The 18540-nt window shown below is 45.7% G+C and overlaps 1 protein-coding gene across 2 annotated transcripts; it reads right to left on the bottom strand.

Annotated features, from left to right (window-relative positions):
• Window positions 1-3621: 3621 nt before the first annotated feature.
• Window positions 3622-18096, bottom strand: igfbp5b (insulin-like growth factor binding protein 5b). Of its 2 annotated transcripts, XM_030343256.1 has the most exons (5): window positions 17279-18096; window positions 8441-8649; window positions 7929-8048; window positions 7529-7628; window positions 3622-7173 (listed from the first exon to the last, which is right to left on the bottom strand). In XM_030343256.1, exons 1-5 carry the CDS (start codon window positions 17610-17612, stop codon window positions 7163-7165), a joined length of 774 nt encoding a protein of 257 aa, XP_030199116.1. In that variant the 5' UTR covers window positions 17613-18096; the 3' UTR covers window positions 3622-7162. The 2 variants fall into 2 exon arrangements, with proteins under 2 accessions (XP_030199116.1, XP_030199115.1); XM_030343255.1 differs by having other exon boundaries at window positions 3622-7628; window positions 17279-18095.
• Between the last annotated feature and the right edge of the window lie 444 nt (window positions 18097-18540).

The following is an 18540-nucleotide window of genomic DNA, read 5'->3' as shown; positions in this document are numbered from 1 at the left end:
CTCTATTTGGATTCAGCGTCTGAGCCCGTGTTGGATGGAAGGGCTGGCTTAAAATAGATAAATAGCTAGCATACACTTATCTCTTTGCCTTCAACCCCTGGCATCGGAGGATTCCACTACTACTCAATTGTATGATTTAGTCCAAACTGCCTTTCACATTCTTTCGCGAGTCGCCTTTCATCTCCACGCCGGTGACAAAGTAGATCACTGTCTTCTAAGAGATAGCGTAACCAAGAACACAAAGCAGTTATTAGCCAGGCTCCCTATTATGCAGTAAACATCTGTATGCCATTTGTAACTGTACATGGTCTTATGCCCCATCATTGCTTCTAAAAAGAGGGGAAAAGGTCACATGGAATGCATGAGGTGCATGAGGCGCACGGATCCCCCCACTTGAAGGCATCGCAACCAAGATGGTATGAAACCGGGTGGCGGGCGGTCATCGAGATGGACCCCCTCCCACCCCACCCTCAAACCAAAACCGTAGTGTCAGAGGCTGAGCTTTAAACATGTTCTTAGTAACGCTCAACACACGCAAGCGCACACAAACGCACATACACACACGCACACACACACGCACACACACAACGGACTGTCATGGAGCAAACCTAGGGGTGGGGTCTGGTTCTTGAGGTGAGCTGCGTGTTGAGATTAGACGTAGCCATGCAGCGTTGTCGCCCTAATTATGTAATAAAAGGGGGCATGAGGGCTTTGAAGTCCTAAGTGCAGTTGTCAGTTTCTTTGAAGACAAATCGTAATAGTCATGTTCACTGCCTCGCAAATCAAATCTCGTGCACATGTTCCCCTCTGACCCGCGAGTCTTTAACCTCACTCTCACGACATACAAATGTGTGCATGTGCTCACACACACACAGATGCAAATGTGCATTCAAACATGCATGCACACACATACAGGCACACACACAAACACACTAAAACACAGGCAATGCACAAATACACACTTAAAACTGCAAATATGCCACCCCGCCACCCTCCATCCCCACCCCGACACACTCACAAATACACACAACTATTAACACAGCAAGTAATGAATGAGTCTGAATTATGATTTGACATTTCACACACACACCCTCACACTCACACACACACACACACAGACACACACACACACACACACACACACACACACACACACACACACACACTCACACACACACACACACACACACACACACACACACACACACACACACACACACACACACACACACACGTACACACACACACACACACACACACACACACACACTATCATACACAAACACATCGAAGTACCCCAGTCTCCTTCTTTTAAGGCAGCCTTGATCATTGTGTAGTTCTGGGAGTCCGGGGGGGGGCTGGTTGTCCTAAAGCCTTTCATGGCTGTGTCAATCACTTCCATCTGGACCTGCTCAAACTCCCCTGCTCCCAGGGGACAGATGCTGTGTGCAACACCCCCCCCCCCCCCCCCCCCCCCCCCCCCCCCCCCCCCCCCCGCTTACACACACACAACAAAAAAAGCCCTGTTCTGTCACATCCCGCAATGCACCAGGGGATAAAGATGGCCAGACGTTGTTTCTGGGAGATCTGAGGGCAGACCTCACTCCTGTGAAGTCCAGTCCCTCTCTGAGTATAAGCATAGTTCCATTCAAGGATGTAGGGGGAGCGGGAGGGGAGGGTGTTCTCCATTGACATATAGAACACACAAGCACATATACACTCAAACAGAAACTCATGCACAGAAACACAGTAACACAGTGTCACACACACACACACACACACACACACACACACACACACACAACACACAACACACACACACACACACACACACACACACACACACACACATAGACACACACACACACACATAATCTCAAGCACACTTTCACACACCTCAACACACATGCATACAAACATAACCAAATGCATGTGAGCAGACACTTGTTTCTCATTCTGACATGTTATATTGACCCACCCCGTATTTCCTAACAGAGAGGGGGATAGATTGGGTGACTGAGAGAGATATAGTGAGAGGGTAAGAGAAATTAAGAGAGAACATGAGAGAGACAGACAGGTAGAGAGGGTGTGGGAGAGATGAAGGGAGAAAAGGGGATGACAGCGATCGATAGAGTGTAAGGGAAGAGGAAGGGAGAGAGTGCAAGAGAAAGAACTACAGGGACAGAGGTAGAGAGAGAAAGAGTTAGAGACGACGGGAGAGAATGGGTGACATAGAGTGAGAGATAAAGGGAGAGAAAGGGGTGATGTTCAGAGAGAGGGAGGGAGATGAACAGAGAGAATGGGGGGATAGTAAGAGAGAGGGAGGCAGATGAAGGGATAGAAAGGGGTAATAGAAAGAGAAAGAGACAGCAATGAAGGGAGAGAAAGGTGTATTATTCTGAGAGGGAGGGATATGAAGGGAGAGAAAGGGATAATATTCAGAGAGAGGAGGGAGGGAGGGAGATGAAGGGAGAGAAAGGGGTAATATTCAGAGGGAGGGAGGGAGATGAAGGGAGAGAAAGGGGTAATATAAAGAGAGAGGGAGGGAGATAAAGGGAGAGAAGGGGGGATAGTCAGAGAGAGGGAGGGAGATGAAGGGATGATAATCAGAGAGCGGGAGGGAAAGAAAGGGGTGATATTCTGAGAGGGAGGGAGAGAGAGGAGTAATAGAAAGAGAGAGGGATGGAGAGAAACGGTTGACAGACACACAGAGAGACTAAGGGTGAAAGGGGTAATAGACAGAGAGAGGGAGGGAGATGAAGGGAGAGAAATGGGTGATATTCAGACAGAGGGAGGGAGAGAAGGGATTAATAGACAGAGAGAGAGAGAGAGAGAGGGGAATGAGGTTAGAGAGAGGGGGGATAGTCAGAGAGGGAGAGATGAAGGGAGTGAATAATGTGTTTTTCAGGCAATGCCACCATTAAGCGGTCATAAAAGGGCCCCCTTACAGCAGACCCCCACTCACTCATTTGATTCATGCTTCCAACGGAATTAATTACACTTTGAACTTCAAACTCACACTACATGACTTCCTGGTTCCTCTGCAATCTTTTTTGACTACCGTGTTGAAAACCAGGTTACTACCACCTTAGGCTAGGCTTTATGAAGTCACTTCCTGTGCGGCCTGATATGCACTTCCTGTCTCTTTCTAATGTCTGGGTGCCTCATCAGAAAATTGGTGTTGAAGATGTTTAATGCCACTGTGATTCAGCCCAAAAATTATTGCAGGTCTTGTATACAAAGGGCCTTACTAACTGGGTTTGTCAGTGGAAAGGTATATAATGAGATGTATATAATGAGAGGTTAGGGTGTTTGTTTCCAAGCCAGAATATGGTGTGTTTGTCCCCTTTTTAGACCCTGTGTCTTTGAGCGTGATACCCTCTGATCACCTCTACTTGCTCATTTAACATATTGGAAAATAACCTTTCATTTTAAAGTAAAGTAAAATGGTAAGAAAAAGTTATTTTGGAATTAAAATCTGATTATGTCTTATGAACAGTTTGTCAGATGAGATGGTTGGACATTTTGGAAAAAACGCTTTAAAAAAACCCTAACCCTAACCCTTACTCTCTTCTTTAGTCGTAGTAAATGCAAGTCAACGGAAAACAAACAGTCAAGTGCTTAAATGAATACATAACTTTATTTAAATAAATGCTTTGTCATAACAAAAAAAAGAGACAAAGGTTAAACGAGTACATAAATTACAAGTTGAATAAATATTACACAGTGATATTCACTTTAATAATTTGCGATTTTTTGTATTTTTTCCTTTTTTTTCATTTAATTAATTTCCTGCAGTTCCAAATGCTGACCGTGTTCATATCCACCTTTATATCCTGCCAGGGTGATTTCTCAAGCCATTTTAACCCCGTATCCTAGCGACCAATTGTATTGTCTACCAGAGTAACAAACAAACCAAAACAAAAACCTGTTGTTATAACTGTAGTAAAGAGTCACATAAAAGAGCTGTCGTTACTGTAGTACTACTGTAGAATGAAGTATGTGATTATGAGTTTGAACCATATTAGAAGATTAAGAATCTGAGGAATGTACTCGTCGCAAACAGTTTAGAAGTTTCTTTTTTTTCCCTCCCCAATAAACTAAACCTAGCACCAAAACACCAAAAAGTACAAATTACCAGACATGCATGTTCAGTTTTGTACGATCGATATTTTCCTCTGATTGCAAAATGTGTAATCTTCTTAATAAATCAATCTGAAACTTGTGATTGGTCACTAAACCTTGACATAAAGAACTAAAAACTCCCGTCATCCCCCACCGGTTGCTGAAGACATCCTCAGATTCCAAAGAGCTCCTGTTAACTGTCTAGCTAAAATCTGTCTACCGTCATGCAATTGGTGAGCCCTTGTATTAGGGAGGGTAGGAAGTGGCTTAGGCCCTCCCCCCAAACACACACACACCCACCCACACAACCCAGATTCCAACTACATCCCCCCAATGCCTTCATCCCTGACCACCTTAGGTTCTACGAACTGTCAGAAGAGCCACTGTGTCATCGCTACACTGGGATGTCAATCATTCTAGACAATCCCCCCCCAAACCCCCCACCCACCAACTAGAAGATGTAATTCCAGGTGAAGTCCAAGGCATGGGCCACAAAAGCCCCTGTCGACGAAACAAAAAGAAAAGTAGAACGACCTCAAGCATCCTTCCCTTTTGAAAGAAAAAACAAGATAACACATGTATTGTTGGTTTCCTGTGATGTTCTGTTGTTTGTTCTTTTTTTTGTTTGTCCCCTGGATTCTTTTTGATTTTCCCCCCCATTTTTTTTTCCCTCTTAGCTTCATGACACCTGATCGTTACGGACGCCATTGTGTGTCAGTATCCCAGACTGAATATTTGTAATAAGTGCAAGCTGCTTCTTTTTAAAAGCAAGTTCTGGGACTTAGAGGAAGGGGCGGGGGGGGGGGGGGGTATCGGGTATACCTTCACTACTGTAAAGCCATTTTTTAAATGCACTTGCTGTTTCTCTCTCGCACGTTCTCACTGTGATTCAGCAAATGGGCTCCTCTGAAAATCTTTAAAAAAAACTAAAACAACAATAAAACTGGAAAGTGAGTATGCACCTGGGAGAAAGATTCACGCCCTCCTTTGATAAGCCATCTCTGTATTATAAACATCCTTTGGCCTTCCCCTGTTCTGGCAGTCGCGTACGTTGGCAGTCACTTGAAACAAACATCCATCCATTAGCTTATTAATAGAAGAAAGAAAGAGAAGAGAGAGAGGTTCGAACCGGCTAGTTGCTACGCAGCTCTTTCCCCCCACAAATCACTCTTGTCCAGAAATGTCCCGGGGTTTAGCTGGGGAACGGGGGAGGAATAATACCAGATTTTGTGACACATTTGAAAAAAAAATGACAGCAAAACAACAACATTTAAAGGACCGACCACATTCATTGTTCTTTAACTGTTTCAGGAGTGGACTTAGAATCTTTTGTTGTAAAACGTAGAGGCCACACGAAAAATAACAAAAACTGTCACTTTCTTGCCACGGTTTTCTAACGTCATCTCATGGTGGAAGGCACTAGAACCTGATCTCAAAGATAGAAAATTACACCCTAACCGACCTAGCCAGCTACCCTTGTGTGGTTGGAAAAGTGTTGACTGATTCCCCCAAATTGCAATGGTCGTAACTTGTAATTGTTTGAAGTTTTCGAAAACGCAATGACAAAGATTTCCCCAGAGCGGCATGCATACATCGGGCTAGTGTCTCTCAAGGCTAGCCTCTTTTAACCGCTCTGCATTCATATTAGCACAGGACTGGCGTACGTGCTTTGTCATCCTCATCCTCTCAATGATTCAATCTTTTTTTTTCTACACAATGCTGAAACAATGCTTTTTCTCTTTCAAGCACCAAAACATTGTCGTTGTTGGTTTCTAAAGGCAAAAAAAATAAAACAAAAAATAAAACATTCAATAACTATATTTAAATGTAATGTTATACACCACGATTACACTGTAATAGCAGTACACCACTCATGGCTCAAAAGTGGGCGGTCGTTACTTCACTGAAGGCAAAGGTAACAGCACAAACGATACCGTACAAAACTGTGCTTCACCCAATAGGAGCAGAGGATCCACTGGCCTTCCTGGTGAACACAAGCCTGAATGTGCACTCGAGTTAGCTTAAGCGAGGCATAGTTATTTAGTTTAACAGATTGAGTGTTCGTTCAGGGCTCAAGGGCAGAACATTTTCCATGATCTTTGTCTTGTGTGCGAGTCAGGCCACTTTAAGCTACTGAAAAGAGAAAATGTAAAAGTCAATCTTTTATTTTCCCCAGTAGAGTCAGGACTCTCTGTCAAAGTCTGTGTTGCCCTGCATGGCAGTGTCTGTTCAAATAGGCACAGTTGGCATTTCAGGCTAGCTACATTGTCAACGAGCCACTTATATAGGTTCATCTGAAGTTACCTGTCCACCATTGTGCTGTCAAACGCTCTCTCTCTCTCTTTCTCACACTCTGTCTGTCCCCGCGACATACTTGTCAAAGGCCAGTAAATAATTCCCAGCTCAGTAACCACTTCAAGCACTAGTTATAGCTTTTGTGACTTACAAAGGAAAAAATATAGAGAGAAAGGACATTCTTTGTTATAGGCTCGTTGCATCGTACATCTATACAAGATCATACATAAAGAAACATACTCACGGAAACACCAACACTCACTCAACACACAGTTTTCTGAAGTTACACATACATCTTAGCAGGTTCCCCTATTCATAAGTGCTGTGACAAACAAAATACCCCGACCGAATCGACTGTTACAGCCAATCCATACCTCATCATAGATATTCATTTTCTTATTTTCTTTTGGAAAAGAACGAAGCCACTTAAACCAAATAACGTCACCAATCAACCAATTAGATTCAAGATGCCTTAATTGCAGTTTTTTCCCCCTCCACAATAGTTTTGCATTAATTTCATATCATACAAAAATTTGAATTGTAATCCCAGCATCTACAAAAATATATCATATATATATATGTGTATATATTCTGATATATATGTAGCTGGGGAGGGGGAGCGGCAGCACATAGATGAGCCCCCCACTTTGAGCAGAAGTCTAGGGGGTCTGTTCTTGCAGGGTGTGTGGGGGGGTTGGGGTGGTAGTGGGGATACCCTTGTTCGAAGATGAGTGCTTGGACATCAAAAAGAGCCTACAAAAGTAAAGAAAGAAATAAAGAAAAATATAAGTGTCCCCATTCATTCGTTTGGATTCTTTTTCCTTTTATTTCTTCCTTTCGACAAACCCCCCCCCCCCCAAAAAAGAAATCTCAAAGCGACAGGAGGGTGGAGTCAACCGGTGTGATGAAGACGATGGTGATGGAGGAGGAGGAGCAAGAGAGGAAGGTGTGGGTTCAAGGTCAGGTGGTGCACGGGTAAGGGTGGAGGGGAGGGGGGATCAGGTGGGGGGGATTGTGGGTAATAGAGTTCTTCCCCCGTTGTTGATATTGTTCTTTATTCTCATTCACTCATTGTTGTTGTTGTTACTGCTGCTTTCCAGATCCTTACACTGGATGTCCCCACCACTGTAGTCTGTGCCGGGCAGCTGCACGCCGTACTTGTCCACGCACCAGCAGATCCCCCGTTTACGGCCGCGAGACGGCTTGCACTGCAGAGAACAACAACACGGTAGAGTTTTAAAATGATGCTGGATCGGATTAGGATACGTATCTTATTCCGAATTCAGTAAAATATCATGGGAGCAAGTGTATATCTTGATGTGGTGTTTTAGTCCCGCTAATAATAAATATTACAAAGTCAGAATATCTATCTTTCAAAACATCACAATTCCCCACCTTACCATAAGCATGCACATATATTATTTAGCATACATATATTATGTATGATGGCATTTTACCAATAAAGTTTTTATTTCTAATTCTCTTTATAAGTGGCAAAAACTGTCTACCTGTTTGCGCTTGAAGAATCCTTTTCTGTCACAGTTTGGGAGGTACAGAGACAGAGCCATCACGCGAGAAGTGTCCTTCATTCCTTGAATGATGCCATCTAACTTTCTCCTGCAGGGACCCTTTAAAGAAAAGTACAAACCAATGAGGATCAAGAAGAACAGTCAATGTTTCGCTCAATTTTAAAGCTTTAGAACAACCACTCTAAAATAACCCAATAACAACTATCACCGGACCATTGCTGATATGTTGACATCCATGGCTGATGCGTTGGGATGTTGCTTTAACTTTGATCATAATAAGTGCCTCACTTTGTTGTCAAAGTATTTGCGACTGAAACCACAGCCATTAAACTTGTTCTAGACTGTTTAGGGTTAAACAAAACCATCACAATAACTTTCGGCAAATTCGTAGGTTTGACCGATTTAGAAACTGAGAAAACAAGGGTGGATTGACAAGAGAATTGTCACACAAGCAGCAGTATTATGGCTCTGCAGTTGTAAGGAATACGTACAAACTCGGGCTCATGCTTGTCGATGGGGAGCGGGGAGTAGTCCATGGGGGGGCCCAGTGACCGCTGCTTGCCCTGCTTCCTCTTCTGCTCCTTGCGCACGGCGTGGGCCTTCTTCAGGATTTCCTTGGCCATGATGGGCACCTTGGCCGGTTGCAGGTCCTCCGCCATATCGGGCGACATTGCGTCGTCATACTCCCGTGACTCACGATCTGTACGTCAACAAAGATATCAAAAAGAACCGCATTGTTGTAATGTTTTTCAAACTTGGTTCATAGATATCCAGCCAGGCAGACGCTGTATGATGGAAGTGATCACTCACACTGCAACATTTTGATTGGCTGGCCGAACAATTCGATCTCTAAGCTCACACTGTATGGTTTGATTGACGTGCCACGATGTGGGTTATCACACAGCATGAAACAAATTATCATAATCAGGCAGGATATTGTATTGGTTTGATTTTTGACTCCTCGCCAAATGGTTCTGGGTTCACCTCCAATGTCTGCAGTCTACCTCGTGGAATCCCTGAGAAAGATGCAAAACCCCTAGTGTCCTCTTAGTAAGCTTTGAATACAAGTGTCTAGTGTTAGTCTATAGTCTTTAAGTCGATAATATTTCACCCAGCAAAGCGCATATAAATAGTGAGTCAAGTAGATTCCCATTCCTCTGGATGTATTCTCACTCCTTCCTCGTCGCACGGCATGTTTACCGTTCTATAGCTTGTTGTTTAAATGCTTCAGAAATGCATGACCAGATGCAGTTCCCAGGCTTTCTGGCCGCCAAATGTTGCTTTCCCATTTGTTTATGAAGGAGGGGGGTGAAACCAAAGATCAACAGCTGATGAACTTCAACTCTAAATGCAGACTTCCTTACATCCAAGTATCTCCTTATGGAATTCGTACAAACCACATAAATACAGCTTGGGTCATCTGCTACGTCAACCTACTAGAGTGCTAAGTCTTCACCTGGTTTTGATCTCCTTGGTTTCTCTACCACTTCACTTTAATTGAAAGTTAAACAGTCAGCTTTTTTTTTGGTCATAGCTTGGTTAGCTAGTTCAGATTGTGGCTGGAATACAAAGTGAGTTGGCAAAAGCAGGCGCCAGGCTGCACATCTGTGTGCTCGTCGTGAGACCTTTTCTGAAATACCATCAGATATGTCCCGACTGCCAAAGGCTTGCCTGGAAACTCAGTTGCTGTTTGTAGCACAGCGGCCCAAGTACATGAAGCATTGAGGCATCTGACGAAGTGAATCAACGTCCCACTAGCGTCGCAAGCTAACAAAATAACTCGGCAATGAATTCAAGCACATTTTCTGCTGCAGAAAGTCACGACACTTACTGGAAATGTATCTTAAGTTTACAGTGTTGATTTTTTTAATTGCATTTGTTTCACCAAATGCCTTTTTTTCTCAACGTGTAGCAACCTAGCTTCCCCCAGGTGGCAGTTGGGTCCCAGGGATAACAAGCGTTGTACCAGTAGGATATTAGAGGGTTGGTTGAGGTCCCTTATCCTTAAGCTAGCCCCTTACCCTCCTCCTTCTATCTTTGGCGGGCTCAGCCTCTTAAGCCTACACCTCCTCCCCCCAGCCCCCATGCCCACCCCCCAAAGCCAAAGCCAGAGGTTCCTTGAGGCCACCGAAAGAAGCGCCCCGCCCCCCACTACGCTGGCTCCGCCCCTGCCCATCGGCTTAATAGTAGCATAACTTCAGGGGTGTTGCCGGGGCCTTTGCCAGGGCTTTAACCGGCAGCAGCGGCAGTGTGTGCCAGCGGATGACCCTGGTTATATTTATCTGACAAGGAAATCTGCAGAGATGCGCCATGGCTGGGGGTTGGGGGCTGGGACAGAGACAGGCCTGCCGTCAATGTAGACAGAAACTTTTGTCTAGGATGGGCGGCATTATATAACTGATTAACATAAAGCAAATAAACTCTGTCGTATAAGAGGAATCAGGGACTGGGGTAACTATGTTTTTATTATTTGAATTATTTGAAGCAGACAGATTTGCCCTCCTCTCTCTCTTTGGTAAAAGACAAGACAACGGAGGGAAATAAAGCAATGGAGGATTGAACAAGGACATAGCTACTCCCAAGGAATTAAAATAGCCTGACACAGCATGGGTGTCTAGGGCATATGGGAGAGTGGGGGAGGTGGGTGTAGGGTGGTGGTGGGTAGTGGTGGGTGGTGGTGGGGGTGGGAGGTGATTACCAGAATCGGGTCTTTGGCTTCTGAGCTGCAGTGCTGCCTCTTTGAAACTAATCTCGGGACTCATGACTTGGCAGCGCCATGGTTTGTGTTTGGATATGTCCGCGTGTCTGCCTGCTCAGACTGCAAGGCCATAAACTGTTATAAATAAATACGCCACTCAAGCGCTCATCCATACATGATGCTTGTTGCCATGGTGAAGAAAAACTGTCTATTCATTTTTCTCTTAGCCGTCTTATTCATTCCGCAGGTTCAATAGATCAGCTCTAGAAGGTATTTAACACAAACTGAAAATATCAATGAATGCGTGTCTCTCTTGCAGTTTGGCGTGAAGAATATTAATATGTAACGTAATATGAGTAATGTTATGTTGCGTTTTTAGGGGGCACGTTACCTGAGGACTACTATTGAAAGAGACCCCACTCTGCCCTTGTTGCCCAGTGTAGAGTGTATCCATTGTAAAGGAAAACAGTCTCTCTCTCTCTCTCTCTCTCTCTCTCTCTCTCTCTCTCTCTCTCTCTCTCTCTCTCTCTCTCTCTCTCTCTCTCTCTCTCTCTCTCTCTCTCTCTCTCTCTCTCTCTCCTACTCTCTCGCGCGCTCTCGCTCACTCTCTCGCGCTCTCTCTCTCTCTCATTCTCACTAAATCAGTTGAATTCATCTTTTCTGAAGTGGGCCCTGCAGCCACAAAGAAAGAAAAAAAATCACAATTTTTCCATGCTCTGGGTCCCCAGCTTGTAAAGCAAGCTTAGAGGGTCTGTGTTTAACTACTGAAACACAGCCAAGACTCTGGACACCGGCCAACACTGCCTGGTCACGTGCAACCTCTCCATTCAGCTGAGCCCAACGCTCTCTCTCTATCTCTGTGTCTCTCTCTCCGAGTCTCTCACCCTCTCTCTCTCTCTTCCTCTCTATGACTCCCACTCTGTCTCACCCTCTATCTCACTGTCTCTTGCTCTCTCTCTTGTACTCTCTCTCTTTGCCTCCCCCTCTGTCTCACTCTCTCTCCTCTCTCTTGCTCTGTCTTTCACCTGCTGCCTCACCCTTTCTCTCTCTTTCGGTCTCTCTCTCTTCCTCAACTAATGAAGATTTCATTAGAACAAGAGGAGTGGAGGAGCCAAAAGAGGTGCACCTGATACTCTGTTTAAAAATTTACATCTGTGCTCAATTATTGCTTCATCAATATTACCCAGGATCGTCACGGAGGTGAATGCAAAGCCCAGAGAATAAAAAAAGTTATAAACCGCCTTCAAGAGGATTCTCTCAAGAGTATGAGCTCCGATTAAACATTTGAGAGAAGCGCTTTTCCTTAGCTAATAATAACCTTGCCATCGTATTCCTAAAAGTAAAGGTACTGACCAACTTTATCGGTCATTTGTGCCTTCTTTTCTTTCAATGCATCATTAACGTGATCTTTGGTCAAATTAAAAAATAAATGCCTGGTCGTCTCAATGAAAAGACAAATGCCATTTCGAGGTCAACAGAAGTAAAAACGTTTAGCACCACTAGGATTTAGTCATTTAAAGGTCCAAATGTCAAATCCTCCCATCTTCGGTTAGTATGTTCGACAATATGCATGAATCAGTGCACCTTTAACCAATGTAACCATGGCAGATCATTGTTGATGACAGCAACATGTTTAAGCATTGATGGACGTTATTCCCAATACTTCTAGTAAGGTTCGAATTTCTGGCGACGTGTAACAGTGCAGACCGCGTTAAAGATTGATTTCGAAAGGCTTTTCTCAACATTTGTACACAGCAGCAGCAGCAGCAGTAGCATCCAGCGCCAAAAGGCTGAATCTGTCGTGGGAGATCTGGCCCTATACTGCGGGAAATTCTACCCACTTCTGCCCATGGCCCGATAACCCCTGGCTTTCTAGAGCAGAAACACTGCGGCTGACAAGCCAGCAGATGAGTTATGCAAAATGCTACTACAGTATAGATTTTTTAGAATACTTAATTTTTGGTCCAAATTTGTTAAACGATTGACCATCAAAATCAAATATATTAATACCGCAACACCATACCTAACTACTGACAAGACGTAAAGATGATTTTCGTTTGTTTCAGCACAACAGAACTAATTCCCGCAGCCTTAACCCTACATTACCCTTGTTGCACAGTGTGTTCTGTACTGTTTCCGCAGGTTAGATGCAAGTTTGTGTTCTGCCAAGCGCATTTTTTCAGCATCCTGGACTTCCAGGGAACAACTTTTCCCCATGGTATTGTGCTTACATATGTTCATCGCAATCAAATGGCTTCCTGTTTCTCTGAATGTTATAAATAACCCCGAGAACAATCCAAGTATTAGAATTTATATTTTAATGGATGAAGGGGGAGAATGAAGTGTGCAAAAGGTGAATATATTTCTTTGTACAGCCTCTAGAGGTAAACTGTAGTTTAAAACTAAACCAGTTACATCAGAAAACATACAGTATCAGTGTTGTACAGATGGTCAAGTTAGGCTGCGCTCCTAATTTCGCTCTGAGGTCTCAACCCACATCTTGAGCTTGGCTCCTCAATAAGCCACATGGACAGGCGCAACCTGTTTTCGGGTCACGGCACCACAACACAATTGCTGGGTGTGACAATGTTCTGGCTCTCTCATGGCACCAGCAGCTATATTGGCTGGAAGTTAGGATTCCTGAGCTCACGTTCCGTGAGCAGAGAGCCTCCCAGAGACCTATAAAGAAAGATCCCTGGAGGGGGGGGAATGGAAGGGACAAGCCAACATATACACTGTTTTCGGGTTAACACTATGTTTGGTTTTGCAGTAGCCCACTCAATCAACTTTTTTTTATTGTGGCATTTATCTTGACCTTGGAATACCTGTCCCAAGGTCAGAGTTGGGGCCAGGAGTTGTTGGCCGGGGGACTATCATCATTTAGGGGCGTGAGGCAGGGGGTCGCCATTGGATGCCAGAGTTTCATGCAGTTTCTAACAAAACTGCCATGCCATGAGCGAAGGCTGAAGGCCAAGTTAATACAATCCACAGATTGTAGTGGTTGTGCACTGAAAATGTGCCAATCCAACTAGGGAACAGGGAAAGGGCAAGCATGTTGTAAATGAACTGGATTACATCTCAAATGTTCTGAATGGAGCACAGTGTGTATGCTAACCAGGTCAATACAATAAATCTTAAATTTAAGGATTGTGTGCCGTGGACAATGCTAAAGTGACAATATCTAACCCTGAAGGTATGTGTGTCCTTTGTGTCTTTTTCCCCACAGGCTCTACACAGTAATCCACTGTTCTGCCTTTCTAGGTTTTCAAACCTGTTTGAGTTGTGCCAAATCTCCATGCCCTTTTAGAGAGCGCCATGTGGGCATCCATAGTTGTCAGAGGCTCTTGACAGAGAAAGACTACTGTGTAAGCTGATGCACCTCACAGCTGTTCATGTTAGCAAGCCAGGTGTCTGTGAGCGGCATGCCGCACCAAGACTGCTGTAAAACTTTATAGGATGAAATCAGACAAGCGTGTCAGAGAAATCTTTCCCTCTACCATTGAAAGACTGGCACCTCGGAAGCAGATGTAAAGAAAAGAAAATCCCGAGCTTGATTCCTTCCATGTATCAAGTCAAACAGGTTTTCTCCGGCCGTTCTTAGGTAACACGGGCCTGGGAAGGCGGTGGATTGACTCTTGGAAGTCCTTGCATGGTATCTCGATACGACAGATCTTGCATATCGTCATGGCAACTGAAATGGATCTCTGGTGGTTCGCGCTTGGCTCTGGTCTCTAGGCTTTCTCTCACACACAGAGCTACAATGTGCTAGCGATGGAATTGAAATGAAAATATCTTTGTTGTGTGCAAGTTCATTGTGAAAGTGTCAAGCGATACAAGCAGCTGTGGCCCAGGGTGTGTCCTGCAGTCATATTTTGTGCATTCAACGCATTGACCAGAGAATGATGGATGCTCTTCATTTTAAGTAGGAAGATAGAAAGAGCCATTCGATTATTTGCAATAAAAGCAAAGGGTTTACACAGCTGAAGCTCAAATTTCACCATTGTATGTGATTCATTGCCATCCTTCGCTCTGATGAACAAAAAACCAAACAATAATTTACTTTTCACCTGAACTGAATGAACTCAAACATTTCCAAGTGTTTGCCAGCAGAACAAATTGCCTTACATGAATAAGAAAATAGAGAAACCCTAACAGCAACACTACCGCTGCAAAGCCAATGCAGGGTTTCAACAGGTTTGACAAAGAAGGCTGCCAGGTTTCCTGCCGCATGTGAAATGAAAGGGCCTGGCGCGCCTGCCAGCGTACGATTAAAGTTCCCTGGATTTAGGAGCCCTTTCCTAATCATCTTTTTGTTTCTTGGCAAATAGCAATCTGTTCAAACATACGGTTCTTTCACGGAGCAGGGCCCAGAGGGGCGCCTGTTGCCTTGAAGTCATATCTCTTGGCAAAGACTTCCCATCTACCCACCAATCACTCACAAGGTCCAGAACTCTCCCCGCACCCTCCACCTCCACCCAAACCCTAACTTACTCTCGACAAGATAAATCAACAGAACCAAGGACAACAGAAACACAGGGAGACAATTGTCTCAACAATGTAGCTACCGTTTACCAGCTAGAGGTTCGATCCATCCGCCGTTCAATAACAATAGCAGCTATGATGCTACTACAACTAACACAAAACAATAACAAAGCTAGCTTGGTCAGACGACTTGGGAGTGATAGCGGTCGGTAGCTACCTCCCTCCCTCCCTCCCTCCCTCCCTCCCTCAGCACCGGCTGAGCGAGGGAAACGGCACAGACGGGCTGCAACCCCACACCACAGGAACCCAGCATGGCTTCAACTCACCCCGCCCCCTCCCCAGCCTCCCCCAACTCCTCCTCCACAACTGCCTCCCCCCCCCCCCCCCCCCCCCCCCCCCCCCTCAGAGGGAGCTGCGCGGCCGACAGCTATGTTCATGGAACAGCAGAGAGCAGCGCCGTAGGCATTCTGCTGAATCACTGTGTTGCGACTGAGCGCCCGTGCAATAAATGCACCGCCCGGGGCCAGGAAAAGTGTCTGATTGCCACTGTGGACAGACGGAGGAGACGGCACTCATGCATGCACACCAACACACACACACAAACACACACACACACACACACACACACACACACACACACACACACACACACACACACACACACACACACACACACACACACACACACACACACACACACACACACACACACACGAATGCAGTGCACACATATACATATAGACTCAAGTATACACTCTGATACATACATGTACACACATGCACACACACACACACACACACACACTTGGATCCATGTCTGAAGCGTGATCACTTTTAACCACTCTAAGCGACACAGGCTCAGACACAAACAGTTCTGGGCCTGTGTAAATACACACACCCCACAGGTCACGCTGAAAAATACACGCGCGTACACACAGACATGGACACACTTTTTTTCTTCCGCGCAACGATCCTAAGAACAAAGCTTGGCTTAAGGAGTACTTTGTATGTAAACGGCACGAATAGATTCAGCATCAGCACCTTGTGTCTAATGTTGTTTCAATTAATCCCATGGCGTCTGAAGGAGATGCGCTCTGCATACTAGGTGCGAGGAGCCCTCAGAGGCCGTCCACAACCGAAAGGAGCCCGGCGGTATTTCATAGTATGTGGCATGAAGCCGAAACCTTTGGTGCTGCCCCCTACTTTTGCAGTTGACAAGTTAACAAATAACTCTGGAAGGACAGACATGCGGCTGAAAGTCAGGGTGCGCTCTCTCTCTCTCTCTCTCTCTCTCTCTCTCTCTCTCTCTCTCTCTCTCTCTCTCTCTCTCTCTCTCTCTCTCTCTCTCTCTCTCTCTCTCTCTCTCTCTCTCTCTCTCTCTCTCTCTTTCTCTCTCTCCCTCTCTCTCTTTCCCTCTCCCTCTCTGTAAATATCTCATATCTAAAATCTAGGCTGCTCAACCAACCCGCGGTAAAGGATCACATAGTCAAAAAGCAAACGCTCCAAGCGCATGTAATAGCCTACGCTCTCTTTCGTGAGGTTGAAATGGAAAATAGCGAAGAAGGCAGGCTCTAAGGAGATAGAGAGGGAAACGAATGTGTATAACATAGACAGATAGAACACAGAGCTACGGTCACTCTGCAATAAGATTGGCTAACGGGCCACAGTGCATCAGTAGGGTAGCGATATATTGTTGAGGCTTAGTGGTCGAGACTTTTCTATCTGCGCTCTGGGGACGGGGAGAACTGGAGCGATGCTGCAATACGGGTATTTACGCACGAACGATCATGCATCTCCAACTCCAACTCAACCAAAACATTTCACATCCGGCCAACTTATTCGCAAGTGTCTACCTCAAATAGTGTTTTGTAAAAGTGTAAGAAGTGTCTGTTGCAAGCCTTAAGGTGCAATCTCTTTCTTCGGTGTTCGGTCACGGGGAGGCGCACGGTTTAATCGCGCCCGGGACGCGCTAATCAGACGGCACCTCTCGCCATCTGTCACACGCGACATGGTGTAAGCGCCCGATATTCCTCCATATCCCCTGCCAATGCACCCTCCCCGCCCTCTGACCCGTTATCTCCACCATGTCGTCCTGGGTGCGTGCGGCGGGGCGGCAGAAGAGCAGACGGCCGCGGCGGAGGCATCTTACCTATGGGAGGATGAGACGGTTTGTATCCTTTTTCGTTGGTGCACACGCCTCTGCCGTGGAGGAGGGCGTGTAGGGGCTTCTCCTCTCCGCTCCGCGGCAGACAGCGCAAGCCCTGGGTGCAGGTCCCGGTGTAAACCCCGCACGCCTGCCCCTCCGACAGGGCGCACGTGAGGCAGCAGCCACAGCCGGGCTCCTTGACCAGCTGGCACCCCAACGGCACCGGGGGGCACATGGACATCGCCTTGTCGTCGCAGGGCTCGCACGGCACATAGGAGCCTAAGCAGCCGGACAGCCCCAGGACGAATGTCACCAAAAGGCAAAAACTCAAAAACATGTCTGCGGTGTGGTTGGAGAAAAATGTGCAAATTTGTCGCAAATACAAAAAGAAAAAATACTATATATAAATATATATATAGAAGCTTTATTCTAACGAACACACAAACGCGGTCCGATTCTGATAATCCAATTATTTTTTAAGCTAAAGCCCGAGAGTCTTCATCCAAACGAGTGCGCTCTTGTCTGCTGAGAGGGGTGAACACTGACAGGCTGCAGTGCAGCATGCAACAACATCTATCACACACAGAACCAGTTCAAGCGGCGCGCTTTTCTCTGCCCAAGATCTGCCTTCTCCTGCAGCGGTATACACGCGAGTCTCTCACAGTAACACATACACGCCAAAAAATAAACACTCAACTTCTGCCCGAGCACCTTTTCTTTCCCCAAACGGATTCCGATACTCTCTCCACCCGAGAACTTTCCTGAGCTGCACTGATCCACTCGAGCACTGCCTTGCCTTTTTAAAAACAGCCAAGCCCGAGCCCCTAACTATGAATACGCGCAACAGAGGGGAAGGGAGGCGCACTTGTTCCACGCCTCGGCAGGGGGCCAGCCCTTTTCTTCAGCAGCCACATCGATCTCCACTCCGTGCAGCAAGCAGCACAGAGATCGATCCTTCACGCCGTCGGCTCGGACGCCAATGTGTGCATGAGGGCAACAAACCAGATACATGCAGATTAAACCTGCCGCTTCCAAAAAGTTGCTGCAGGCTTTTTTTGCTGTGGACAATCATATTGTTTTAGAAGCTCTCTCCGCTGCGTCCCTGGGTAAAGCCCATCCCGTTGTTTCGTAGACCCCCACACACACGCTGAAGGAATTCAAAACGGTCATCTTGTTTAGGAGAGAAGGGCATCAGGATATCGATCGGGCGTTACACCACATATCATCGCTGTTGGATGATTGTTAACACACGTCGGTTTATCACT

The sequence above is a fragment of the Gadus morhua genome, chromosome 20 (genome assembly GCF_902167405.1).
Source record: "Gadus morhua chromosome 20, gadMor3.0, whole genome shotgun sequence".
NCBI lineage: Eukaryota > Metazoa > Chordata > Actinopteri > Gadiformes > Gadidae > Gadus > Gadus morhua.
This window is presented reverse-complemented; position numbering and strand designations above follow the sequence as displayed.